Consider the following 27,522-nt stretch of genomic DNA (forward strand, 5'->3'; position numbering starts at 1 on the left):
CGCACAGCTTTTGGGTCACTCTTTGCCATGCCGTTCCCCGAGACCGCGCTGCCTTTACGTCTGTTCTTCCCCAGTTTGGGCTCTCCAGAGCGAGCGAGCCCCGTGGGGAGCCCCGGCAGCCCGCCGCTGCCCCACACTCAGCACCGCGTATTTGGGGTTTGGGGTGCGCAGCGCCGGCGGGCCGCGGGCAAGGTGCTGGCAGCCGACAGGGGCGGCTCTATCTGCGGGAGAGCTCCTGGCTCAACCTTACCCTCGCCTGGCAGCCCGGGAAACATCCACGACCCAAAAACACACGGCAGTGCGTCTTTTGTCGGGAGCAGCCGCGGCTCTGGGGGTATCCCCCGGGGACCTCAGCGGCCAGGAGAGTCACCTCCAGAAAGCGCTACGGTGCCCAGGCCGCTCTCTACGCGGGGTATCCCATCTCCCAGACCCTCCGCTCCGCTCCGCGCCCGCGGGGCTGACGTCACCCTACCCTGCGCCGCCCGCGCTGATTGGCTGCGGGTGACGTCAACGCTGTCTTCCCCCCCCTTATTTTTTTATTTTTTTTTTCTCTTTCCCCCCCCGCTCCCCCCCCGTTCCCAAGGCATGACCTCATCGCCGGCGCATTCCCGGCGGCGCGCGGAGCGGCGCGGAGCAGCGCGGAGCAGCGCGGAGCGGGCCCCCCCCCCCCGCCCGCCGGGGCATGCGGGCCCTGCGGCGCCGGCAGCGGCCGCGCCGGCGGAACGGCCGCGGAGCGGAGCGGGGCGGCCCCGCGCCCGCCGCGCCGGGTCAGTGCGGCCCCTCCCCGCGGGGAGCCCGAGCGGGACGGACGGGTCCGTGCGCCCCGGGGTTGGGGTGAAGGCCGGGCGGGAGGAGCGCGGGGGGGGGCGGTGCGGTGCGCCCCGCGTGTGCGGAGCGGAGCCGGCATCGCGCCCTGCGGCGGTGGGACAGCATGTACCGATCTATGTACGCGCCTGTGTGTATGCCGAGATACAGGGCTTCGCGTTTGCAGTGGGGGGCTGGAATTATTCCGGTGCGAGGGAAAGTGATGCGTGTGAAGTGCTGGGGCTAGGGAGGGAGCAGCCCCACCGCGGGGAGTGGGGAAGGGGGGGAGTTGGCGATCCGCGGCCGCGCATATCGGGGGCGCTGCGCTTGTTTTCGGAACGGGGGGGAGGGTGGTGGAAATCCCACCCTGCCTTCGCGGTGCGCGCTTGCCGGGCTGCGGTGGTGCAGGTGAGGAGTGGGCTCGGGAAGCGCCGGGGAATACCCGCTGTCCTGCCGCGCCGGGGGTCGCGGATGGAGGGGTTTTCTGGCGGGGCTGAGAGCTGGTGTTTGAGGAGCCGGTGTTAACAGCGCTGTGGTTTTTCTGATGATGAAAGAGGTTGGAGTGTCGCCCTGTGTCCTTGGCGTTTAAACGAAGCCGGCATGTGTTCAGCAGCGGGGGTTTTAATGCAACACTTCACTGCTGCGGCTCCAAAGGCGCTGCTCGCGATTAATGAGTTAAGCTGCCCGTTTAAAATAATCCCTTCCACCTCCCCTAATGTGCCTGGACCGACTTATCACCCCCCACCCGCCCCCAATTATTATATAGTGATAAATGTTGGTTTATGTGCTGAGTGTTGTTTGTTTTTAGAGATTCCTGGTTATTTCCCTTATTGATAAATAAGTTCCTTCTCCTTCCTGCTCCCCCCTCCCTTTTCTCCTCCCCCAGAATTAAATTCCTGAGCAACAGCAAAAGCTGATGTCAGTGCTTCAGCTTGCATTGGGGGAGCTCTGTGCACAGGTCAGTAATTTGCGGTTTCGTTAGAAGGAAGAACGCGGTGCAGTGCTGTTCTGTTAGGGATATTTGGATTTTTCTAGGCATGGATGCATTTATCCTTCATATTGCGGTAGTTATCAACAGCTCCCTGGTGGGAGCTGGGCACTGCATAAGCATATGTGGAAGAGACCATCCCTATCCCAAGCAGCTAGCGATGACGAACGCATTGGGAATTGTTGCCGGAGGTTCCATCTCTCTCTAATTTGGGGTAATAAGGTAGACCCCCTTCCCCCAGGAAACGGTTGGGATATTCAAGAAGCCTGAACAGGTAGTGCTGAGGATTGTGCCTGTTGGTGCAGGAGCCATGATAACCTTGAAAGCAGCTTGCCCGTGGAGCGGTGTTTAACGCTTACTTGCATTGTCTCATCCTCCTGCGCTAAGGTGAAGGGCTCACAGGGCACATATGCCTAAGTGCCCAAACGTGGCTGTGGGAGAGCTTTGTTTTTGGAAGGACTCAGTGCATGGGAATTGGTCTTTATAGGTTTGGCCTTGCCTCTGTGTGCCCCTGTGCTCATGCTGTCGGAGGGCATCCATGTCGGGAGGTCTCTCTCTGTGGAAAAGGTTTGTTGGGGTCTGGATGGGGATTCCTGCGCTTGCTTTGGTTTTGCTTGTAACAGTTCCCAAAACAAAATAAGCTACAGCCCCAAGAAAACCCTTCTGGCCATAGTGCATTTGGGATTTTATAGTGCCCGCAAGGACCTTGCAGGTGTCTTGTCCCCAGTTTTTCCTGGCACAGCCACAGTGGCAGAGCCTGGATGTGTAGGACTACTTGAATGGCTGGGACCAGAGTGGACAGGCAGGTGTGTAAGCAGCATAAGGATGCCCAAATGCCTCTTTGCAGTGGCAGTAGGCAGAAATTCCTGCCCTCAGCCCATTGGCAACACAACTGAGAAGTGCAAACCTGAGGCTGGAAGGTTTCCAAGCTGAGATGACAGCAGCTCATACCAAAGTCTTTTAACCCGACAGATTTGCCTCCTGTGGCTTTCAGTTGTCCCTGCCTAGACACAAGGTAAGGAGTAGGGAAGGAAAACCTGGATCTAGCATTGCTGTTTGAAATTTAGCCTCAGCTAAGTTTGGGAGAGCTGAGCAAAATGGCCAGAGTCCTTAGGAGTGTTCTCTTGGGGCATTGCATGGAGTTTATTCTTGCAAATACTGCACCATGTTTGTCTGCAGACTGTGTTTTTGCTGGGTGCCAGGTACCTTGCTGAGAAAGCCACTGAGGAGCCTGCCTTTGGAGAGCTTAAATTCACCTAATATTAAATGCAACATCACTATTACTACCAAAACACCCTCGAGGGCTGGGTAGGACTAAGCAGTAGTGCCTGTCCCATGTTGCCAAATAGGATCTTGGGACATGAGAGAAAACCAGCTTCTCTCCTGTGCAGCCCTATCCTCCCCCAGAAAACCTCCCCAAAGGCTGGAAACCCATTGTGTCTCTGGATTTCTGAAATGACTTCTCTTAGCATGAATATGAGCAAGTCCCCACTCCGTCCCTACTACCCCTTACCTCTGCTTTAAGGAATAGGGGGTGTGTTATAGGTGGTTTTCCTCTTTGGATTTGCTTCCTTGCCTTTAAGCAAGGCTGTTCTTAGGGATCAGAGGTTAGTTTCTCTGGTGCAGAGCTTGGCTCCCGAAGCCCTGGGCACAGGCAGGTGCAGAGCATGTTAACGCTGTCAGGAATGGGAGGAGGAAAAGGAGGTGCTCCGGCACTTGGCAGCCTTGATTTATGGTGCAGGCTCATAGGACGCTGCCATCATACTGAAACAGTTCCAGCAAACCGAATCTAGTAGAGAAGGAGGTGATAAATAGAAGGAGCTTGTGGATGCTGACCGCTTTCTCCCAGAGGTTGCGCTGGGAGAGTTTGCAGGCCTTTCTCCCCTCCACCATGTGTTCAGTGGCAGTGTTAAGGGGGGAGATGGTTGCAGGCATGCCCGGGTGCTCACACTCCCCTAAGCGCAGCCCCTGGGTCTCGCCGCGCTCTTTCCCTTGCTGCTATGCAGAGAAGCTCCTGCAGCCAGAGCGGCAATGCAGTCATCCTGTGGGGAAAGCTTCAACGCTCCTCTGCATCCCCATGCCCTCTGGGTTTTAAAACCTGTTTTTCAAGCTTTGCATTTCTTCTCTGAAGATACACCTGTCCCGCCTGATGCCAGTGGGAAGGAGGCACCTGACGTAATTACGGCAGGCTTGGGGAAGGGAGGTGAGTGGCCTGGGAGCATTCATCAGATAAGAAGCTAAACAAGCTCTCTGCTCAAGATTTTCTCAAGCTTACTCAGGAGATCTGGGTGTACTTTGTGTGCAGGATTATAACACAGACGGGGGAATGTGAGAGGGGGTAAAAACTGACTGTGCCAAGATGCTCTGCACTAATGGCATGAGGGGCTGCCGTCAAAGCCAGACAGTTTGTGGCGTGTTTAGTGGTAGTGCAGGTTCCCTCAGGGACAGTGGGTGGTGTAGTGCACCCTGGCAATGCGTTTGCTTGCTCACCTGATGGCGGGGGAGAACATGACATGTGTCTCATGCCCATGAGAGAGTTGCTTTGCCAGAAGTGGGCCAGCAGCTGAGACCGTGGGGGAACATGCCAAGCTCTGGCCATGGCAGGTACCTTGGTCACCCTGTCTGCCTTTTAGCTTGAGGTCACGGAAAGGAAAACAGGGTCTTATCTCTTCCTCTTCCGAGAGATGTTTGTAGACCTTTTACCCCAAGCCTTTGGTTTCACGCTGTCCAAGAAGCTCCTTTGGCTCTCAGCCATCTCCACTTTTAAGTAAGGAGAGTAAGAGTAAGGGTGGGCCATGTTGGGTGGCCATGCCTGGCAGAGAGCCCTGTCCAGCCTATGTTGTAGACTGCCATGGCTCCTGTAGGATGCCTTGCTCCATCTCTCTGCTATTTGGCTCTTTCTCTGAGGTTTTCTAGACCCAGCTGGACAGGGCAATCTAGCTTGGTGTGCAGGGTGTTTCTTCCTTTGCTTTGCCCAGAGCTTCTGTAGCATTGATTTTGCTGCTCTGGTCTTCCAGTTTCCCAAAGTGACAGGTGGTGCTTGTTTGCATGGTACCTTGGAAGGATCAGTGTTTCAAAAGATAGGTGCAGTGGTAGCCCAGGCTGGGTTTGGAGGAGAACCTGGAGGTGCTCTCTGGGAACTGGTCCAGTATACAGAGTATCTTGGTGCAAATGGGGAGCAATAACAGGACAGAAATGCAGGGACTGTGTTACATGAAGCTGAAATAAGTGTTGCATTTTGCATTGACTTAAAATAAGGGAATCCCAGCAACCTATCTGGGGCTGGAAATCCTTCTTTGATTCCCTCTTTTCTTCCCACTCCTCTTATGCCTTTTTCCCTGTTGTTTCTGTGTGCAGAAAGGTTTATATCATGGTTTCCTGAGGTGTGCATTCATGACTTGTCTCTCTTCATTGTACTTTTTTTAAACTAAGCCTTCTCTTGGGGCAGAGACCTTGTATTCTTCAGGAATTTCTCCAGAGCCCTTCAGGGTCCTCTAGCTATTTGCAGAAGTGGCTCTCTATACAGCATTTCTGCATCCTGAGTTATGTGGAACATTATTTTTGAGTCCACTGATGACTGGGAACAAGTCATTTGGTGACCAGAAGGGCAAGACAACCTATTCTGGTGTTGATGTTACTTCTCCTTTAAGGGAGAGAGGGGTTGGACCAGATGAACTGAGATCCCTTTAAACCTACATTATTGCATGACTAGTCCATAAGTACCCACTGTCTTGCTTCTCACAGGCTTTTGTAGAATACCTGTTATTAGGAAATGATGGTGAGGGGATGTGAATGAGGTGGACCACTGCTTTGATCCTATATGGAGATTCCAGTGACAGCATGACCCTGGCATCCTCCTCTCCACCTCCTCCAGCCCTGCTAATGATGCAGTGCGTCTTTCCGGTTCGTCTCTGTCAACCCACATTACTCATCCGGCATTTGGATGCGCGGTGTGCCCGCATCCCCGGCTTTTCATCTCGCCTTTTTTCGTCTTTTTAATAGGGGATTTAGTTCTTTGAGGAGCACTGCTGTCTAAAGCTAACACATGGTAATTCAGCTGATGCAGCAGAAGCTCTGAGAGAAATTTCAGTCTATTAGGTGATTGCAGGTTTTTTGCATCAAGCAAGTCAAGACCTTCCCACACGTTAAACCTGTGCCTGCATAAATCACATATCTGTTGAAGTCCAGACCCTCCTGGGTAACACCAGGTGGTCTTTGCTCCAGATAAAGAGGGCTCATCCATCTCTGGGGTGCACTGTTGAAAAGAAGCAACCAAGAAGTATCTACATCATCTGTTTTTTCATTGCCTCTCACAACCCTCATTTTCAAGCTTGCGATGGCAGCCTGGTCCTCCTTGAGCTGTAGCTTGAGTGGAGTTATTCATGCCATCTTCATCTGCCTTGGCCGGCAGCCCTGCCTGGGGAGCGGACGGACACAGCCTGAGTCTTGCTTGGCACTTAAGGCTGTTGAGTGGAGGGCTGGTGCAGAGAGGGTGCCAGCGCTGTTGACTTGAGCTAGCCCATGAAAAACCATGTTAACTGCTTTGCTGCTGTCGGTGGACCTTGCAGAGATGTCCCTGGCAGCTGTACTAGCTCAACAGGGCTAAGACCCAGAAGCCAAGCAAGCCAGGAGCTGTCCTTTACGCCTTACCTTTATGCCTTACCTCACCTCAGGTTCAGCTCTTCCGGTGGAAAGTCAGAAGGATGCAGCAGGGCAGGAAGGTGACCCAAAGGAATGAGCCTCCGGCCAGAACTGAGCCAGGGCCCTCTGAATTGCTATGTGGGGTGGTGAAGAGACAAAATGCCTCCTGCACACTGAGGGAAGTTGACTACTGCAAAAAAACCCGAATGCAAATCTCTGACTGGGCAGAATCTCCCCAGACACATCCTTTTGTAAAGCGCTCTCATTGTACCATTAAAAATAGATCTCCGCGTTCTCCGCTTGCTTGCTGAATGCTGATGCCTGTTAATTCTGTGTCATCCTCGCAATCCCTTCTGCTTTGAGCTTGGCTGCCTCTTTGTCTGGCACCTGAGCAAGGTTCATTCAGCAGTACCTGATACAAAGATAAGAGTGAGCTCTGTTGGAGTCCAGCAGGACAGGTGGGAAGGTGAGGATGACTGACCTAGTCTTAGCTGGGGGTCAACCAGCTAAAGGGGCAAGGCTTACTTGGTGTGATCACTCGTGCTTTCACTTGCATGGTCAGAAGCAGGCCTGAGTGAGACCTGCTGTGTGGCAATGAGTTGGAGGATGCTTAAGCTCTGGGTGGATGTCATGATATATCTCAAGAGGGGTTTTTGCAACTGGGATTAAAATACATATATTTCATGCTTCAACATCTGTCTGGAGTTGGTGAGGGGAATATTGCTGGTTGTTTCCTCCAGCAAATGAGTTCATCTAGTTTGCCACCCACGATAGCAGTGATAATATGGATTAAGAGAGAAGACCCATGTTACAAAGTGCTGCAATACCCAGCTCTCAGTCAGGAGGCTAGGCGGTGGGCTTTCATACACAAACAGCTGTGGCATATGACCAGCAAACCATGGCTCAGCGTGGTCAATGGGCATGTGCTGATCTGCTTGTCCAGGGTGGTGAGGATAGAGGAAGACCTTTAAAACACTTTGTTTGACCCCTGTGTCACCTCGGATTAACAGAACAAAACTAGCTGGTAATGAATCACAGTGCCCAAGGGAAAAGGAGAGAGCGGGGCAGGAACATCAGCTTGGGCTTTGCCTGTCTTGTGTGTTTTTTCTAGATAAAGGTAATCCTCTGAAACTCTGAGCTGGTGCCTCCTCTTGGGGTTGTGGTAAGAGGTGGATCCTGAGCTGACACATTCTAATTCATCTCAAACCTGTGAACAATTTGGCTATTGTGTGTATATAGGAAATTCAGAAAGCCTTGAACCAGGTCAAAAAAGTCTTGTAAAATGTATTTACTGCCCTGAGGAATGCCTCATCCCATGGAATACCAGTGTAGCCCCTTGCATTTGTGTTGAATTCTGGATCTCCTAAGGAGAGTCAGAGTTTTGTGGGCATGGGGTGGCATAACTGTGGATATTGGCTTCTGCTGACTGGAAACCTGTGCTGGGAACTGCACCTGCATATCAGTTTGCGCTGGTTATCATCAGAAACTGCGGGAAAGCTGACAGAGGGCAACAACCTTTTGCAATTTAAAGATGGGGGCCTAATGGCACTGCAGTGGGCAGGTGCAGTGTTTGCTAGGTGCTTGCTTCACCAGCCTCAGCCTCACCTGTGTCTGTCTCTGGCGCTCTGCTGAGATGGACAAGCTCATGTCAATGGGGATTGTGCTTAAGAAGTGAAATGCTGGCCTATTTATCTGCAGCCTTGAAGAACCACAGCTTAATCCTGTGCTTTCTTTCACTTGGTGTGTAGGTGTAGCAGGAAAATAGCATGGAGGTCCTGGAGACCCTTTCTCCAAGAGACTGCAAATGCACCCAGCAGGTATTTATGGTGTTTGATGTCCTAGGACAAGAGAGCCAGACCAGCCCTGTGGAAGTATCTGAGTGCATACCTTTCTGGGCTGCCTCTGTCTGCTCTTGTTGCAAAAAGGCAAACAAGCACCTTATCCCCAGGATAAGCCTTCTGTGCTCATGGGGTCATGCAGCAAATGATGGGGTACCAAGCGGTGGACAATGAGGGCTCTTGAAGCATCAGTAGGACTAGATTTCCCTTCTCTAACATGACATGTCCTCTGTGATATGTGCCAAGCTGCTCAAAGCAGAAGGTGCATTTAGCTCTGGGATGAGAGGGTGGCCAGCTCTCGGCTTGGCAGCGTGAAAATGGAAATGGGATAGCTTTGGTATTAGAAAGCATGCTTGGGAGCTCTCTCCTCAGCATGGGCAAAGGCAGTGATTAAATGACTGGCTGGTCATGGATAACCTTTGGTCTCGGCTTTTGTAGGCTTTAAAATGAAAGCTTGTGTTTATACTGAAGGGGAAAAACATATAAATCACGTTAAAAGCACAAGCCTAAGAGGAGGAGATACTGCTCTTGTCATCTAGACTCCAGCTAAATTCCTTTCCCTCCTGTCCCCGTTGGCTCTTCCTGACCACATCTTCAGACTGACCACCATGGCTGCAGTCAGAAATTTTTCTGGGAGTGGCCACTCTGTAAATCCTTAACTGCACACGGGTTGCTTTGGTGAAAGCTGACTAGGAGGCAGTTGCATTTGCAATCATAACCTGTCCAAAGCTGCTGGCACAAGATCAGATGGTAGGAGAGGATGAGGGACCCCTTCGCTTGGGTTTAACTGCAACCAGAAGAGCCAGCCTGCCTTGTGGGGTGAGGGGTGCATGGGAAAGACTCCCTTGCAGCTTGGTATGACTTGTCCCCTTGCCCTTCATCCCTGTGTTCCTGTCTGTGGTTCAAGTGTGAGCAACCCCATACCGCCAGCCGCATACCCGAGGCTGACCACCCCCATGCCAGCACTGCCACGTGCCTCCTCGCCACATCCCTCCTCTGGTGTGAATGCACCATCTGGCACTTTGCTGAAGGACGTCCTGGCCCTACAGCCACGTCCTCTGGTGGGAAACACTTTCTGGACCACGATGTGCAGGTGCAGAGGGCAATGGGAGACGCAGGGAGACAAGTGGGTGCTGTTTGGGTGCATGCAGCTCCTTGCAGGGCTCCCTCACATGCTGCTTCCAGCCTACAGGAATTGAAGGGAGGCTGCGGCATAGAAAGGAGGAGCAGAAAGAAAAAGAATTAAAAAAATAATGAGATCAGCAAGCCTGAAACCCTGGCAGAGGTGCAGTGGCTGCCTCACGGTGATGTGCTGTGGGACAATGGGAAGGCTGCCCTTTCCCCCCTTCACAAAATGCTCCCTCCATGGAGGGGCAAGCACAGGGGTTCTTGTCCCAGAGGGAGGATGCCTGCCTTGTGCAGGGAGCCGAGATGGGGTTGTAAGATCAGTGTGGATGAGGCTGTGGGTGAGTCCTCTGTCTACCTGGTGAGTGTCGGGGGTTCGAGCAGGGCAGCAGACCTTAACTTGGCTTAACTGCAACCAGAAAAGCCACTGCCATCTCCCCTACATCTTAATACTGCTGGGTCTCAGGGGATGTTGTTCTTCCCCATCTTTGAGATTCACCAGGGAAAGGTGAACGAGCAAGCTTTGTGTCGGAGTTAGTGTATGTGGTTAGCAGTGTTTCCCAGCCCTATTTTAAGGAGCAAAGGAGAAAGCCCCACTCCATTTTTCTGCGTCAAGCAGAGAAATCTTTTGTGCTGCCTCTTAAAGGGACCTTGAATAGCTGCTAAGGAATCGTCAGCAGTTACATCACCTCCAAAGCAGCTACTGCAGGCACCTGACAATTTTGTCCCACTGTTACTCTGGGGCATCATTTGTGCTCCAAATTCCTCCCCCTTGGAGAAAGCCTGCATGGCTCACTGGGAGGGACGAGCCACTGCGCAGTTTATGATGCTGTGAGTGGCAGAAGAGGATCAGGAGGATGGGCTGAGGCTCACTGAAGATGAGGTAGAGCAGGGGACACATCGTGGTTTCCTAACCCCATCCCGTTGGCGACGCTGAGTTCATCAGCCCGTGCAGAACCCGAGCATCTTTCTGGGAGTGAGCTAAAGGCGCTGCAGTAGCATCGCCTCAGGCCGGAGAGCTGCCGTTGCCTGGCAGCTGCGGGTTTCCAGGGAAACCAGAGGTGCTAACTTGTTAATGAGCCCCGCGTCCCTGATTGCTGCTGCAAAATAATAATAATTAGTAATGGGCCTGTGATTTAGGAATCCCTCAAACAGCGTGAGCCTACCGAGGGAGTTTGCAAAGTACCAAAGCACTTGAAAGAAATGAGGGGATAGGGAAGAAAGAAGGGTGTGGGGATTGGAAAAAGTGACATGTTTTACATCTTAGTAAGTGTCTGGAGAACTGGGGTTGGGTGGGGTCCTGCCAGTGTCCCAGCAGTAAGCCTGGGGCTGGTGGCAGACCTGACCTGGATGCATGAAGAAGCCCTGGCCAGGCAGCACCTCACTGCAGGGCTCAGAAGGCACAGATATTTCCCCAGATGGGCTGCAGGGGGAAAAGCCAGATCACTTAGCTCAGTGCCACTGGGTCCCTGGTGGAGATGGCAGTTCTTTGGGAATGGCTGCTTTTAGATTACTGGGATCAAATGAGCAGATGTTTCCTGAGGTGCTCTTATCCCTTGTTAAACTCAAGCTGGAGGTGCCACCAGAAGAGTGTGCTCCTGGAATGGCCATCACAGAGAGTGTGCTGTAGATCCAGTCTCACGTGATGGAAATGTGTTTGTGCTATCAGAGCTGCTTCCCACAGCAGAGCTGTCCTGCCTGGGACAGTGAGGGGAGCATCTCCTCAACTGGACTGCATGGGGAGGGTAGAAATCTCCAGGGCACAACTACTAGCCTGGTGCAAGAAATGGGCATGCTGGTTAGTGAGGTTTGTCGTTGATGCAGAGACCTGCTGCTCTTCCAACTGATGTCTCCAGTAAAACAGAAACCAAGTCTGTGCCCTTCCCTTCTCAGCTGGGGGCCTTGTGCAAGATGAGAAATTGAGGGAAGTGGCCTCCACTTGGTGATCTGTGTCGGGCCGGCACAGGGAAGAGTTCCTGTGGCCTGGCATGCCACATGGATAGGCTCAGGCTGAGGTGTGTTTCAGGTTTTCTTGCTCTCTTCTGGCCTGCCCAGAAGATGGTCATAGCCAAATTGAACGTTTGCCCTTGGCCTGGCTTGCTGTGTGTATCTCTGTCACACTCATGACTCGTGCCCAGCACCCCTCACCTGACATGCACATTTGTGGAGGGGACACCAGGGACAGAGTCCCTGTGAGTGGGCAGTTGGCCCACTTGTGCTGAGCTCTGCAGGTCTTTCTGTCCCTCGGCTGCAGTGTGGCCTCTCCTGCTGGCTGTCCCCATTCAGCTAAGCTGTGTGCCCATCTCCTCATTACAGGCACTCCAGGAGAGGTGGGATTAAAGGATTAAGGGAGTGTTCTTCAGGAACACTCAAGAAGATTAAGATGGCTTTAATAAACTGATAAGTGAGGACACACAGCTATGTTTCTGAAACCCTAATTTAGGTTCCAGGTTAACCTTTTCCCCTGGTCTCCTCTCACCATGGTGAGAAGATCTCTTACTTTAGCAGTGCTCCATGTAGTACCTCTTCCTTCAGTTTTCCTTCTGAGCCATCTGAGCAGAAGCATCAAGACATCTTTCCTCCTTCTCTGGTAGTCTTCCCAGGTAGGGCAATGTTACAGCTCATCTGGGAGACCATCTCACATACAGTCTGCAAGGTACTGTGAAGGTCTCAAAGCCTCTGCTGGTACCTGGAGTACCTGTTAGCTGGGAATGAACCCACCACCCCTCAGTCTGGCTTCAAAATATCCCATGGTTGCTGCCAAAGAAGTTGCTTGTCTGCCTTTGACCTGGCTGAACATACACAGAGAAGTCTTGGTTCTAATGCCAAGGTTACAGCTCCCTATGACTGCACTCAGTTGGCCAACTCCATCCCCTGTAAAGGCTCCTGGAAGGAGGGGCAGAATGGACTATCCTTGCCCTACCTTCCCCCCTCTCTCTTGGATGGAGCTGGGAGTGGAACCTGTTTGACGTGTCACACGTGTCTGCCACTAGATCCACCTGGGCATGCTGGAGTGGTTGTTCTGTACGAGAGGGGCTATTGGCTGACCTGGGAAACCTTGTCTGTCTTCTCCAATCTCTTCCACCCAGGCTTCTGGTCATCTGCCAGAACTTCATGCAGGCTTTTTCTGCTTGGACTTCTCTCAGAGTGGTAAAGCAATCAGGATCTGCTCTCTTTCCCAGACCCCTCTGTTTGCATCTGAGACCCCCAAAGTTTACCCATTGCTCATTGTCTGGAGATCGGATACCGTGTTATCTCCAGAGGAACTGTGCAATGTTGGCTCACTCCTTCTTCCCACTTGAGTCCTTCACTCTCGTCCCTCTGCTGCAGTATTATCCCAGTCTTTTTTGTCAGTCGACTCTTTCTATTCCCTTTTTATTTCTTAGATGTAATTGTAAGAGCCGAGAAGAATTCACAGCCTGGTGTCCTGATTGGGAAGGGAGGCAGAAAGTGATTTGGGGAGTGGGGTGTGAAAGGAAGACGAAGGGGAAAAGCTGGCTAATTTGCATCCTTTCTGAGTGCCCTGGCTCTATAGCCAAGGTACAGCAGGGGGTCTTCTGGCAAGGCGGTAGCGACGTAATGAGGTGTGTCATATCCCAGCAGGAGCCAGCCTCACTCCCCCTCAGACCCCCTAATTAGAACTGTTTCAATTTTTAAGCCCCCTGAGGAGTTCTGGGGGGAGTGGGGTTCTTGCCGTGGGGGGACCGCCCGGCGCCCACTGAGGGGGCAGCTCTAATTGGAGTCGCCACGAGGAGCCGCAGAATGATACGTGGGGCCAGGGACAGCGGTGCCATAGTGCTGCAGGGTTGCCAAAATGCTTTGTGCCAGGAGGGGCCATCACTAATGCAGCTTTTAGGGGATTTTTTCCCTCCCATAATTTGTATTAACACATTGGCAGAGGCAGCAGGGGTGTGAGACAAAGGGCAGAAAAGCATTGCACATCCTAATGTGGCTTTGTACTGGGAGCTTGGATCCTTAGGCTGAAGCCTGGGATGTCTACTGCTACTTTGGGAGGCAGGCCTGGTAGCACAGGGAAGTTTGGGCTTTTAATGCTGGTGTCATGAGCCAGAGCAAATACTGGAATCCCCATCCTCATCTTCTGTGGCTTTCCATCCTTTTCCTACAAGGTGGCTGTGTCCTCCAGGTTTGGTGACTGGTAACTGAGGTCCCTGTCATGTCACTCAGTAGTGTGTCCAACTCAAGCATCTGGTTTGTATCTTGAGCTACCATTGCAGTAGGTGCCCACACTACAGAGGCTTCAGCTGCAGGAGCTAACTTCTGGCTTACTTGGATCAGGGTGACTCATAAGCCTCCTCTAGTCCAAGGACCAAATCCTGATCTTGCAGAAGTCAATGAAAGTCTTTACGCTGGCCTTTTCGGGCACGTTATTCGTAGTCCTCCTAATTCAGATGCATTAAAGCTTCCACGAAACAGCTTGTGGGTTCTCTCTAAAACACCGTCTGGCAGGAACAAGAGGAGCCTGGTAGTAGCCCAGGCTTATTTTCTGAATGACTGCAGTGGCATTAAAACCTAATGCTATTAAAACATGCCTGCAATGACGTGTTCCATTAAAACCTAAGAAGACACTCTGAGCTGAATGCTCCCCAGCGTGCCTATTGCTCTTGCAGACCCCGTGGGGTCCTTCCCCATGGAGGAAGCTTGTTCTTCTGATAGCACTTCAGAGACCACCAGACTCGACCCCCTCTCAGCTCTTAAGATGGAAACACAGGGTATTTGTACACAGGATACCCCCATATATGAACCCCCTCTCTAAGTCTGCACAAGTTGAATGCTGCAAAGCAGTAGGCTCTTTGGGGCCATCTCAGTCCGAGTATAGCTTCCCGGGCCCTCTGTCCTAATGCCTGGGCTGTTCCTTGAAGACGGGAGTAAAGGTCAACTCGACTTCTTGTCTTCCAAGAGAGGTCATCTTCTCTTGACTTGCCAGGAGGCAAGCTGGCAAAGATACCCACGAGCAGGCTCTGATAAGCAGGCAGGTGAAATCCAGTGTGAAGTGATGGACATGAGTGAGCAAACCTGATTTGGTGGTGTGTCTGATGGGCTCTGAACTAGCTTTTGTCATGCAGCAGCAGAACCTTAGAGCTGAGCTAAGCTGCTTCTGTGAAACCATTAGCTCTGTGCTTGGCAGAGGTCAGAAAAAGCAAATTGAGTGCAAGGAGCCATTGGGCTGGGAACAGGGAAAGGAGGTGACATCTTACCCCATGCAGGTCCCTGGTGTGCCTGCCTCTCAAACATGGCACATGGTGGCTGGCCAGGGTGGCAAAAGGTATCTGTGCAAGAGGCAGCTCTGTAGATGCTTTGACCTGCAAGGCTCCTAAATGAGGTCTAGATGTGGTAAGAACTGTGGGGAAGGTGATTAGGAAGCAGGCATATGTGGCCTTTTCTGGTGCAAGTAGTGAGGGTCACCCAGAGAAGCCAGCAGTTAGCAGATTTAGAGCAAACCAGGGGAAGGAGTTCTTCAGTGTAGCTGACAAACCATTCTGCTCCCTGCCCCTGGCCACTGTGCCTGTTAAATTAAAAGCCGACATGGCCTCAAAAAGCAATTAGACCAATTCATGGAAGAAAGTTCCACTGAGGGCTATTAAATACAAAGACAAAACCTTTGGTTTGGGCAGCTCTGGAGCCACAGATGCCCTCAGGCTGGGAGAACGTACTTAGAAAGTGTGGATTGTTACACTCTTAGGCTCTTCTGAAGACATCTTCAGAAGGCCAAGCCCTTGGGGACTTGGCCTAAGGTAAATGTCATCCTGCCCGGCTGACCAGTTGTCATCTCCTTTCTTCTCTTTCCAGGTTCAGCACAATGAGTTGGCACTCTGTGTGTTAGCAGCGTGGGGACACTAGGACAGGAGCTGCCCTGCTCACCCTTTACCCCTTGCTCATTCCCCTTTGGGGAGACGGGTGCTGGCGTCCCTGCCCTGCCCTTCCACCCCTTGCCCCCCACTTGCCATAGAGGGGACAGGCCCGTTATGGCTGGGGACAGGCTCCCACGCAAGGTGATGGACCCCAAGAAGCTGGCCAGCCTCCTGAGGAACGGAGCAGAGGGCACCCTGGTCATCGACAGCCGCTCCTTCGTGGAGTACAACTCCTGGCACGTCCTCAGCTCTGTCAACATCTGCTGCTCCAAGCTTGTTAAGAGGAGGCTCCAGCAGGACAAGGTCTCCATCACAGAGCTCATCCAGCCTGCCTCCAAGATGAAGGTAAAGGATCTGACCCTCACCTTTGCTGGTGGATGCTCACATCCTCTTCCCTGATAGGATTCAGGCTGGCCTAAAGGTCACCTGATACGTGCATCCTCCTCCTCCTCCATCCCTTGACCCCAGTATCTGCCACCATCTCTGTGACACCCTTTGGAGAGCTGGAGCATGAGCTCATGAGGCCACAGGGCTGTCCTCGGGGACCTGTTTGTTGCCTCTGCCCCATTGACGTGGCTCCCTGCTCCAGAACAAGCAAGTCTAACAGGTATATCAGCCTTAGGACTTGTCTTATGCCAGCAAACAACCCCCCAAAGCCTTCCCAGAGCTGTAAGCTTAATCCCCTGCTAAAAACTCTTCCCCTCCCCTCTGTCATCTCTAACTCCATTCAGGGACATGTAATCCTCCTCCCCTGTGACGCCAGAAGCTCTTATCCAGTGTCATGGCATATTATCTCTCCCAGGCTCCTCTCTCTATCGCTCCTGGTTAAATAATAGAGGTGGCTCTGAGCCACGGAGCTGGGCTGGAGTCCCGGCCAGAGCAGTGCCGGGTCCCCCTGTGGTGCCATGGGCTGGGCCCTGCTTTGCACTGAGATGCTGCCAGAGGGCTGTGCTGCTGGGTGCCGAGATGCTGTTGGAGAGCTGCGGCGGTGGGTACCGCGCTGGCTGCGGGACGAGCTGGAGGGTGGTTCACCATCCAAAGGGTGGTTTGCCATCGCAGCCCGCCCTCCTGCCGGTTCGCTCTTACCGTTCCCCCCCTCCTGCCTTGTAATTTTATGGCAAAGCGAGGGTAATTCAGGCGATTAATCAAATGCTCGACCCAGCTGGAGCCATCTGCGTCGTGTCCCCCCCCCGCCCCCCCCCCGCCACCCCGAGAAGCCACCGCTGCCCGCATTGGCTGCCGGTGACATCACCCCGCCGGGATCAAGGGGACTGGCAGCGCGGGGGGGCCGGCCTCGCGCCAATCTGCTTCGGTGATGCTCTGGGCTGGGCGATTTGGAGGGGATTGCAGAGACTGATTCCTGAACGGCTTTAGCTGCTCTTAAATCCCCGGGAGAATAAAGCAGAATAATCAGTTTTTCGCCAGCTCTGAGGAGAGCGGTGCGGCCGCCCTCCTCCCGGCGAGGGTCACCTCTGCAGTGGCCGCCGTCACGTGGAGCGGCAGCAGCGGCAGCAAAAGCGGTGCGCAAGGGGGAGGAAGAAGAGGAGGAGGATGATAGGGAAGGGGGAAGCATGGAAGAGTTAACATCAACTGATGCCATCCGCAGCTTTCCAGCTGCAGAGAAGCAGTGGCTCCCAAAGGGGCTTGCTGGTCCTTCCTGGCATTCCTTCCTCTGTCCCCATGGAAGGAGCATGGAAGGATCACCTCCTCCTGCTCCTGGATCATAATGGTTCACGTACTGGCTCGGGACGTGATTATAACCAGGGATGCCAGGGAGACAGAGGAGAGGCGATGCCACCGTTTTCAATTCATGGGGTTTTCCTTTTTTCCTTTCTTTTCGATACGGCTTAAATCCCTCCTGGCACATCCACGGGAGGAGGCAGAGTGTGCCACTCTTTACAGCCCCTGCCATGCTCACCGCTTGCATGCTGGCTCTCCCAGCACACGCAGCCCAGGAATTAATTAAGCTTCAGGACACCCTTGAGAGGTTAAGCCACTTGTCCTGGGAAGCTGGAGAGGAGAACCATGGTGGGAGGGGATCATTTTGTATTCTCATCTGGCATAAAGCAGGAGTGGTAGCTGTGACTCGGGGTATCCAAGCCTTTATGTGCATGCATTTGTGTGTTTGCATGAACTTCTCCTCCCATTTCAGCCACTCGGGTCATGGTTTTGGGACCCACAGAAATCAATATGGTCTGCTGCTTCGACGTGCACAGACCCTCCTCAGAAGGGGACGCTGAAAGCTGGTTTACACCTCCAGTACCGTGTGTCGTTTCCCTGCCTCCACTGCCATCGCTGGCCAACACCCCCCAGCCCTGCTCTGCCCCGGGCTCCGCGCACCGGGCTAGTGGGGGCGGTGGGGCGACGGGGGTGGGGCGGGGGGCACAGCCTGCGTTGGGAGCAGATGGCAGGAAGGGTGACATCAGTGGCGCGATTGTCCGGCCCCATTATTCCTCCTGACGGGCCTCCCGCCCTCCTCCTGTTTCCTGCTCCCGGCCGGCCGGGGCTGCCGAGACAAAGGCGGCTGGCAGCGACGCGGAGCTGCCCGGGCAGCCAAAGGGCAGCCCCGAGCCCTCGCCTCGTCCCACTCCTCCTCTCCTGCCCCGGGCAAAGAGAGGTGAACCTGCACATCCCGCCTCGGTGTTTCTCAGGGTGGTGATGACCTTTTGGGGAAGGAGGCAGGGGCAAAGCATTTGGGCAAACCCCACTGCCAGTTCAGCTGCTCCCGCCTGCGTGCTGGCAGGGGGGATGAGAGCATTTGTCTAATCTGCTTTTCCCAGGACTTACTCTCCTCTTTATTGCTGCTAAGGAAGGGTACCATTAACAATGCTTCTGGGGGCTGCAGTTTGGGGTGATGCTGTGGGATAACAGCAGCTCCTGGCTTTTTTGGTGCAAGGAAAGTAAAGGACCATTTGGGAGGAAAGAAGAAATGGATACATTAAAAAGCCCTTTCTTTATTTTAATTAAATATGCCTGTGATACTACAATTGTGGCAGCTATAGCTGCCATAGCTGAGCTACTGCTCCCCGAGCTCCTGGTGTGGACTTTCTTCCCATGGTGCTTGAGCTGGCAAAAACTGCAGCAGCAATTCATCTCCCAATTAGCAGTAGTTTCCCTCCACACAAAAATGGTACCAACATACTGCTATGGTTGGTTTTTAACCCTTCTCCCAATACTGACAATAATAAATTCTCACAATAATAAATTCCAATAACAACTGGAATCATTTGACTCCTTGGTGCAGTTTGGAGAGCGGAGGTTATGGGAAATCCCCACTTGGGGTTTTCACTAGCATTTCTTTAGGGAAATGTTGAAAATTTTCCTTCTTCAGGATCCCCCTGGAAAGTCCACCTCTAGATGGTTTCTCACTTCCTGAAATGGAGCTATCTCCAGAGCAACTATAGCCTCGGTTTGAGGCAAGACACGGGTCTCTTCGGGCGATGGGAGTATTGATTTATTTGCATTAGGAGCATGGCTCTGCAAGCAGCTGTTTTGCTTGAGGGAAAGCCGGGGCTTATTTTTGAGCTGTGTGCCTGGCTGCTCTTTATGTTGATGGAAGCCCTGTTATTTCAGTGGGGTGATTCACTGTGTTTTGAAACAATATGTGGCTGAGATGTCAGTAGTAATTGGGATAATAATAATAGCTGGCTCTTATCTTAGCCTGGATCACCTGTAGAGCATCATTATCTCTGCTTGGCAGCCAGGAAGAGGCAAAGCAGGGACCTGGGCTGTGTTGAAGCACCCAGTGCCGGGGACTAATGTCCATAAGGAAGTTACCTTCAGACAGAGCTGGAGAGGGTAATGGGGAGCACAAAGACAATGAATGGATGATCTCGGCCGGGGTTTGGTTGGAGCTGTTGGCTGGGTGGTCCCTGCTCCAGGCCGGCCATACGCCTCTGGCCGAGATGTTAGCAGGGAGGAGGTTTGTCCCTGGGGAGCTGCTCTGGGGCACCTGCAGCAGTGGAGTGGGCCAACAGCTTCTCAAAGGCATGCATGAGTTTGCAAGTCCCATTCAATATCTACTTGGAGCCAAAAGACTTGCTGCATCTTGGCCCCACTGTCCCTTGCTGGCTGGATGTGGGGACCCTGCCTGGAGGGTGATGCCTGAGGTTTGGTTACTTCAGCAGTCTTGGGATTACGGCAACCCCTTGGGAGAGCTCCCACCATGGAGGTGCTGCTCCTCAGAAGGATGCTCTGTTGTCAGCTTTGCCCCTGCCCTATGTCAGCACCTGGCAGAGGCAGGAATCTAGCACAGAGTATCTCTTCAGCTCCTCTTCTAGCCCTGTTAGTTTTTAACCTCCCTACATTTAAGACCAGAGATGGGGTATATCAGGAGAGCATGAGACTAATAAGAGACCCATGGACCTGATTAAACATCTCTGTCCATTTCTGTTTGTGATGAGAAGCCAGGATACCAGTGCAGGCTCCTTGCATGCTCATCAGGACCATCCTACTGACATCCTTGTCCCAGCAAGCCACATATTTATTTTGCAGCCAGGCCATGCTAGGCCAGCACTTGTTTGGCATTTACATTGAGTGAAACCTTATAACTTTAATAAGATGTAAACCGTGTCGCACATCTCTGCCGTCGCTCAGCAACCCTGTAGTAATGGCCCAAACAAAGCCTCCCCGTGTGGAGGGAACACTAAATCCTATTGTGGAATAACTCTGCTCAGCCAGAGCTGGTATCTCTCCTGCAGCCGCCTCAGCCTGGACTGTGTAGCTGGGATAAGCCCCTGCCCCACCACAGATCAGTCCCTGCCTCACCATGCTTTTTGGGAAGATGTTTGTGCTGGCATGAGGTTTCAGGCTGGGAACTGGGTCTTTGGGATGCCTTAGGAGGACTTGAAGAGATAGTGACCCTCTTAAGGATTGATGGGCTCCCAGCTCTGAACAGGCTTGTCAATCACCATGTTTTCCTCCAGCTGTGCTTGAGATGACCTCCCACGAAAGTCCTGATTCAGGGATGACTAAGGAAAAGATGCTGGAGTACATCCTCATCTGACTTATCCCAGGTGGCTTCAGTCATTTTTCAGTGTCTTATTTTAAAATTCCCGTGTCTTTTTCTCTTCCCTCTCATCCTGTCTTTTGATCCCTCCTGTCATCCTGCAGAGCCATGGGGACAGTTTTTCTCTCCAGTGTCTGGTGCCAGCCTGGGGACAGGTGGGTCCTTTGAGCCCCCCTCTTCCCAGTGCTGAGCCGAGCGTGGTGCCCCGATGGGGATTTCTGTTGGTGCGGGGCAGTCCTTCTGCTGCGGTGCAGAGATGTGATGAGCTCAGCTAAATCAGTGCTCCCTGCAGGTTTATTTGGATGGTGCTCACGTTGCTGAGCAGGGAAGCACCTGCAGCAGGGTGTGAAAGCAGCATTAATAGCAACAGCAACCCTGAGTGAATCTGCTCTGGTGGTAAGATAGGGCTAGGCAGTGAGGGCTAGGCAGTGAGACAGCAAAAGGAGGCAGACGTATGTGAGCGGTAGCTTGTTCAAGAGGTCTTTTGAAGAGATTTTGGAGAGGGCTGGGCAGGGGGTGGGCAATGGGCAGCTCCAACACTAGCTGGAGAAGAGAGCAGCTTGCAGGCACATTCCCTCCTTCCCTGCCTGCCACTGCCTACCCCTCCTTCCAAGATGTGATGAATGTGTCTTACCCCGCTGGCTGGGAGGGCAGGCGCTCTCAAACCAGGCGCATGCCGTGCACCCAACTACTCAGCAGATGTGCTAAGCTGTGCCACTGTGAGGACTTTTATCCTCTTTTAATGCTCCCTGAACATCCACCAAGTGAAAGAAGATATTTGCCCTCTTTCAGCCCTTAGGGGTGATCTGCAGGTTTGGAGTGAGCTTCCAGAGGGGTAATACCTAGAGAGGTGTTACTGTGCTGGGCATGGTGTCTCCAGCCTGAGTCCTGAAGAGCTGTTGTTCCAGCTGTACTGATTCTATCTGCAGCACTGCGCTGGGAGCACCCCTGCCTGCAGAACCACTCCCCTGTGACACCAGCCAGGCTGCAGAGGAGTATCTGAGGGCAAAGGTCGGCTGGGGAGGAGGTGGTGGAAGAAGTTGCATCAATTTCTGGGATGCAGTTAAGTAACAGCAAGCTGAGGGTGGGCGATGGGGAGGAGTGACCCTATTTTGGGTAGGATGCTCAAAAGTGCTTACAGTTGGTGGGGCTGCTCCAATGGACATCTGTGCTGACACGCTCCTTTGTAGCTGTGGATTAGAGTCCCAGGCTGGCTGGTGAGCAAAACCAGCTCATGGAGATGGTGGGGAGCTGGAGTTTTCTGCTTGTGCGACCACTAAATTTATCATTGCTTCCCGTGGTGGTGTGGACAGCAGCATCCTCAGTGCTCAGCCTGTTTCTCTGATCCCCGTTTTTCACCGCTCCCCTGCAGGTGGAGGCGGAAGAGCACCAGGACGTGGTGGTCTATGACCAGAGCACGCGGGACGTGACCGGCTTGGCCGCCGACAGCTTCCTCTCCATCCTCCTGGGCAAGTTGGACAGCTGTTTCCACAGCGTCTCCATCCTCACAGGTAGGAGCCCTGGGTTACGTCTTCATCTGACACTCATGCCCTTAGCCTGGAGCTACAGAGCTGTGGCTGTTCACATCAATGTACACCTGCTTTCCTGGCCACCAGCTGCTGTGGTGGAGGAAGGCAGCCCTGCGTGCAGACTGAGGAGGCTCAGTCTGGCACACGTTGGCATCACTGCGTCCTCCCCATGCCTTCGTTCCTTGCACTGTCCATCTCCCCTCCACTGCACCCACCAGCCAGGATGAATGAAAGAGGAGGGTATGGTGGAGTCGTGGTGGCATGGATCCAGCCATCCAAAAGCTGCCCTTTTTTCTCCCATCCCTGGGTTGCTTCATCCCTGGTAAATGTGCCAAGGACCCAACCCGATTCAAGCACTTTGTTCCCTCTTGTTGCTGTCAAAGGGAGGGCAGGAAGAGAAATCCATGTGTGTGTGGTGGGAAGAAGGGGAAGGAGGACAGGGGCAGAGGGTCATCACTGAGTGAGTCAGGGTCTGCTGGAGATGATGCTCTCCAGGCACAAGTGTGCAGGCAGGAGGAGGCACGTGCTGCCCTAATTACAGCCCTTCTGCAGTGCAAAATGTGAGGCAGGCAACTGATGAATGAAAAGGTCTGACCTATCAGAGAGGAGGAGAGAGAGGCAGCGAACTGCCTAAGGGAGAGCTAAAGCTGTCTTTGATTCCCCATGTCTGGGACAGTTGGATGTCTGCCTGGTTGGCTGCCTACCTCTGAGCTTTCTACCATGGAGGGGTGGGCAGGCACTGCCCCTTGCAGCCCCTCAGTCCCACTGAGCTCAGCCATGTTCCTAAACAATAGCAAAAACACAAAGATGGGAATCACCTCTGTCCCTCAAGCCTGTCCTCCTCCTGTGGCATTTGGGTACCGCTTTGGGACTGAGGTGGAGGGTACAGACATCTGTGCCCCAGGACATGACAGGGATGGAGGGAGCTGCCATCCTCACAGTCCAGCAGGGTAACAGACCCTGGGAAGGGGTAGTTGTGATGGGGAAGGTGGCACAAACAACGGGCATTCAGGGAGCCTTGCCCATGCAAGGCAGGGGTAAGTGCTGATGAATTAGAGTAGCTGCATTGTGATGGGGAGAACAGAGCAGAGAAACAGCAGGAATAAACCCACTGGTTCAAGGATTTCAAAAGAAGGCAGGGGCTACATGAAATCACATTAAAGCTAGTTAATGTGGCCTGGGTTGCAGGAGCTCTGCTGAGGCCAGTGCTGGAGGATGCTGCCATGAGCTTGCTATGGCAGCCCCTGGCCTGCCCCAGCAGCCGTGCCTGCGGTTTCAAGGTCATTGTGGCATAAACAAGGGCACAGCTTGGTGCATGGTGCAGGAGAAGGAAAAGGTCGATTTGGTTGCATCTGGGAAGGAACATGCTTAGTCATGGGGATGGGTCAGGGAACAGCTTTGGCAGCATGACCTTGGCACCTGTAACCCACTGCCACTTTCCCAGGGCTGGGCAAGGGGCCATGCTGTATGGTGGCTGCAAACCCCCACCCCAAGTCCTCCTGGAGCCAGAACAGGGATGAGTGAGGTGGCCCTGAAAGCCCCAGAGACTGTTTCTGCCTGGTCAGGGAAGTGAATGGACTTGAGGGACCCTCAAAGTACCAGTGCACCCCAGCCACATGCCCAGCATACCCCATGCTGGGTGAGCACTGGCAGCATGCCACCCCCTCGGCCATCAGCGTCACCACCACCGAACTCTCTGCTAGCAAACTGCTGCTCCCTGCTTGGGAGCACGCATCCTCCATCTTCAGGGCAGCCATTTCCATTGCCCTGGGCTGCAGGAGCCCAGACCCCCAAGCAGGAGTGTGGCTGTGCTAGGCACCAAGCAAAGCTCAAATCTCCCAAATTAAAAGTGCCGCAGGGCCACCGCCTCATATGGAACGCGGCCCACCAGCAGGTGGAAAAAACTGGAACTGAAATGTAGAACACTGGGTCATGGCGGCGGTGCTTTACATGGAAATCCTGACTGGAAGTGGCTGCGCAGAGCTCCGGGGGAGGCTGGGCGCACTTGCCGACAGGCGCAGCTTCCTCCTGCCTGCAGTGCGGGCAGCAACGAGGCAGCCTGGAGGGCTTGGGAAGTCTGGGGCAGGATGTTTAGGGGGGTGCCTGATTCTGCCCCTTTGCCCTGGTGAGGTTTAACCCCTTGGTCTGTCCACTCTGGGCTCAAGCACCTTGTCCTGCCCCAACCCATTCCATGCCTCTACCTGGGGGTGGCTTGTGACTCCAGCAGGCTGGCAAGAGCTGCTGAAATCTCAGCCTGTCCCTCAGTGGATGCCATCACCTCAGGGAACCCTGCCCTGAGGGTCCCCAATTCAGTGTGGTAGCCCTGGACAGCCCCTCTGTGCTCCCCAGCTCTCAGCCCCAGCAGATGCCAGGGTCCATCCAGCCTCCATGTCCCCACCTCATATAAACACCACCCTTGGCCTTTCTTGCTCACCTCCAGACCAGCGACCTTCTGACCCTTGAAGCAGCTGATGGAGGATGATGGGTGAGGACAGGGGAGCTGGGGGTGCCAGGACTGGTGCCAGGGACTCCTTAAGGGTTAACAGCCCAGAGCAGTGATTCCAGCGGCTGGGAAGGAAGAATCTGAGTCAATTATTCCCAGTCTTGGAAATCATCAGCTTCTCTTCTTTTTTCCCTTTTTTTTTTTAATTGTGTAAGTATAAATAGTGCTGCTTGCTGCCCTCCATCCGTGGGAGCAGAAAGACTGTTGATTTATATGGTTTTCCTGACATCACATGAAGTGGTGGAAAACTGAATGGAGCCAACATTTTTCCTGCATTACGTAATGCCCCCTCCCTCCCAGCCCAGCTCTGCTATTCCTGCAGGAGCCTGACTGTTCTTTAACCTTTGTTTACTTCAGCACAAACCCTTGCTTTTTTTGCCTTTTTTTTTTTGCTTTTTTTTCTTTTCTTTTCCCTTTTTTTTAACTTTGCTTTTCCCCCCCTGCCTTTCTTCTTCCCCTTTGCAATCTCCTGCTTGGTTTTTATTAACAGCCATTATCTGCTTATGAAGCAGCAGCAGCAGTCTGGCTCCATTGCTCCCTGATAGCTCCCGCATGCCGGCTCTTGTATAGGAGCCTGGCCAGATCCGTACAGCAGTGCTGAGCTGCTGGGTGCTGAGCTTCACCAGCTCCTCTCCATTTGTCCAGATGCAGTCGGCACTGTGGAGATTTTATTTTACTCCTGTTCTGTGGCTAAAGCAACAGCTGAGGGCTTGGGATGCTCATCCAGATGATGCTCAGGCACCCATCCTGTCCCTACTTCTGGTCCTTCGGCTGAGCGCTGGGCTCTGCTCTCCTGCGTTTGAAGCCATGTTCCAGCTGGATTTGAAACCAGGGTGCAAGTGTGACCAGTGGCAGTAGTCCCCACAGCCTAGGCTGCTGGGGTTGGGACCCCCTTTGCACAACAGAGACTCTTTTCACTGCGGTTCCATGTGCTGGGGGAGGTTTACCATTGCGATATCGTGCTCCGACCTGAAACAGGCCCCTCAATTGCTTTCTGAACTCGAGTCATGAGCTTTTCATCTGGCTCGGGAGTGTGTGTGAGATCATCTTCAGTGCCCCCCTCCCCCCGCTTTTGTACCAATTCTTCAAGGAATGTTTAAATTTTCCAGTCCTGTTCTTTCTAAATTTGGAGCGTCTGTTTACTCCCAGGATTCGGAAAGAATGTGACAATATCATCAGCGACAAATCCCTCCCAGCCCTCCGCTCACCATCCTCCTCCTCAGTGAACAGGCTGGCCTCGGCAGCGCTGGCCATGACCCAGGTCCTTTCTAGCCCAGCGGTGCCATGGCCATCAGGCATGGCTGGAGAGAATTGTAGTTGCATGGCAGCAGTGATCTGGAGGGGGCTGAAATTTGGGAGATTTTGGGGGAGTCTACGTAAGACAGGTGACTTCAGTGAAATTTGGGGGATTTTGGGGAAATCTACCTAAGACAGGTGACTTCAGAGCAGGCAAAATGAAGTAGTGAAAAAGAAAAGGGGATTTCCATTGCAGGAGCTGACTTGAGCTGCCTAGGCATGAGTAGGTTCAGCACTGAAGCACTGGCTGGAATTATTTTAGAAACAGGGACTCAGGGACAGATGATTTTAATTTAAAAAAAAAAAAGATGAATGAAAAAAGTCAAGCTAGGCAGGTGTGAAAGCAGCACATAGGTAGTGCAGAAAAGAGGGGGCTTGCCTTCAGTCTGAGTCTCAGGGGCTGGAGGCAGCATGTACATCTGAAAGGCAGGAAAAATACAAATGAATCTGCAAAGCTTGTCATGGCAGAAGGTAAAGCTAAAAGCTTGGTAGGATCCAGAATCAGAACTGAGGTGTCTTTACAAACCCAATGCAAGAAAAAACAATAATCTAAAACCTAAGAAAGAAAATACCCCAAACCGACACTTAGGTTGTCAGTCACAAGCTCTCTGGTGGGAGTGGGGAAGCAGGACCCAGCTGCACTGGCTATTTGATGGTCACCTTCCTCATTGCCCACTCTGGAAAGCATCACAGTTTCATCTCTTGACTTTGGTGTGTGAGTGTGTCTACTGGGGACACAGCACGTGCAGAATGCACTAGCTGGTGGATTTTGTCCTCTGACTCCAGCAGAACCTCTGCTCAGTGCATGGGCCTGAAGATGCACATGTATGTCAAGCATTAAGGCTATTTCAGGTACCCTCAGGCTGTAATATCCAAGAGCACTGGTGGACTTGGCATGAATCCACCAGATGTATCTGCAAGATTTTCCTTTAAAGTCTAATTACTGTCTCTGAACCTCCAGCAAGCACTTCTGTCCGCCTGTGGACGCCTCCATCCCATACCATACTGTGATGAACCAAAAGAAGCAGATCCTCAGCTGGCAGGAGTATGGATATGAATGAGGTGGGCACAGGGGTGGAATGAGACAGGAAAAAGTGCTCATGTGGGACTCTCAATTTCTTGCTTCTCCCAGATTTGGGAGTTTTGAAGAATGAGCTTTGCAAATAATATGACTGGAGCTTCTGGTTGTTCTTCATCTACAAACTGCTCACATGATAGTCGGGAATGGAAAAAGAGTAAGAAGGGGTGTGGAGGGGGTTACCTCCAGCTTTTCTTCAGGCTGTAGGTGGTGGAGTGCAGGGGGATTACCTATGGTGATGTTTTCCTTTTGACTGTCCAGAGGACTGGAGGTAGGACACTGGTACCACTGATGTCCTAGTGGGAGAGGTGTTTTTTAAAAAATCAAATGATAACACAAAGGTTTGTGATTTTTACAATCCTGGAGCTTTAGGTAACTCACCAAACCTCCCTCCCTCTCATGCGAAACATCCCTGGAGGAGTTGCTTTCTTTCCTATGGCAAAGCCATCTGGGACCACTTTAGCCTGAGCAGCAGTGTGTTTTCTTGCCCTCTAGCCCCCCTCTAGTGGGTGCTGGCATCCAACTTCAGACACCCAGCCCAGCAGGTGCCCTAGGGAGTGCTCCTAGTCTCCACAGTCCAAGGCATGGAGGCGGAGTAAGGTGCCCCCTTCTCACCCTCAACCACAACCAGGAGATGCCTGGGAGGTTTTCAGCCCCGGAGGGACCAGTGACTGCATCTCTGGGAAGGGTTAAGCCAGGTCATGTATGTGCAAGGCTGATTGTATTCCAGACCTATGCTCTAAACCTCCCTGTTTAGCAACGCTGTCGTCAGACAACTTGTTTTCCCGATTCTATAATTACCCTGAGGAGCTTCCCCTCCCCCTCTGGCCGTGTTTTTAACC

General features: G+C 52.9%; 1 protein-coding gene across 6 annotated transcripts in view; it reads left to right on the top strand.

The window, feature by feature from the left end:
* The first annotated feature begins 744 nt into the window (after positions 1-744).
* Positions 745-27,522, top strand: part of DUSP8 (dual specificity phosphatase 8) — a 46,819-nt gene continuing 20,041 nt past the window's right edge. The window contains exons 1-3 of one of the 6 annotated variants that reach the window (XM_032690483.1): positions 745-767; positions 15,205-15,611; positions 21,647-21,785. In XM_032690483.1, the coding sequence (XP_032546374.1) occupies positions 15,381-15,611; positions 21,647-21,785 (370 nt within the window). In that variant the 5' untranslated portion in view covers positions 745-767; positions 15,205-15,380. Of the gene's footprint in view, positions 768-790; positions 813-885; positions 1,013-1,255; positions 1,763-3,814; positions 3,996-15,204; positions 15,612-21,646; positions 21,786-27,522 lie in introns of those variants that run through there. The other 5 variants (XM_032690486.1, XM_032690484.1, XM_032690488.1 and 2 more) reach the window with 5 other exon arrangements.

This window comes from Chiroxiphia lanceolata, chromosome 6 (genome assembly GCF_009829145.1).
Source record: "Chiroxiphia lanceolata isolate bChiLan1 chromosome 6, bChiLan1.pri, whole genome shotgun sequence".
NCBI classification, from domain to species: Eukaryota; Metazoa; Chordata; class Aves; order Passeriformes; family Pipridae; genus Chiroxiphia; species Chiroxiphia lanceolata.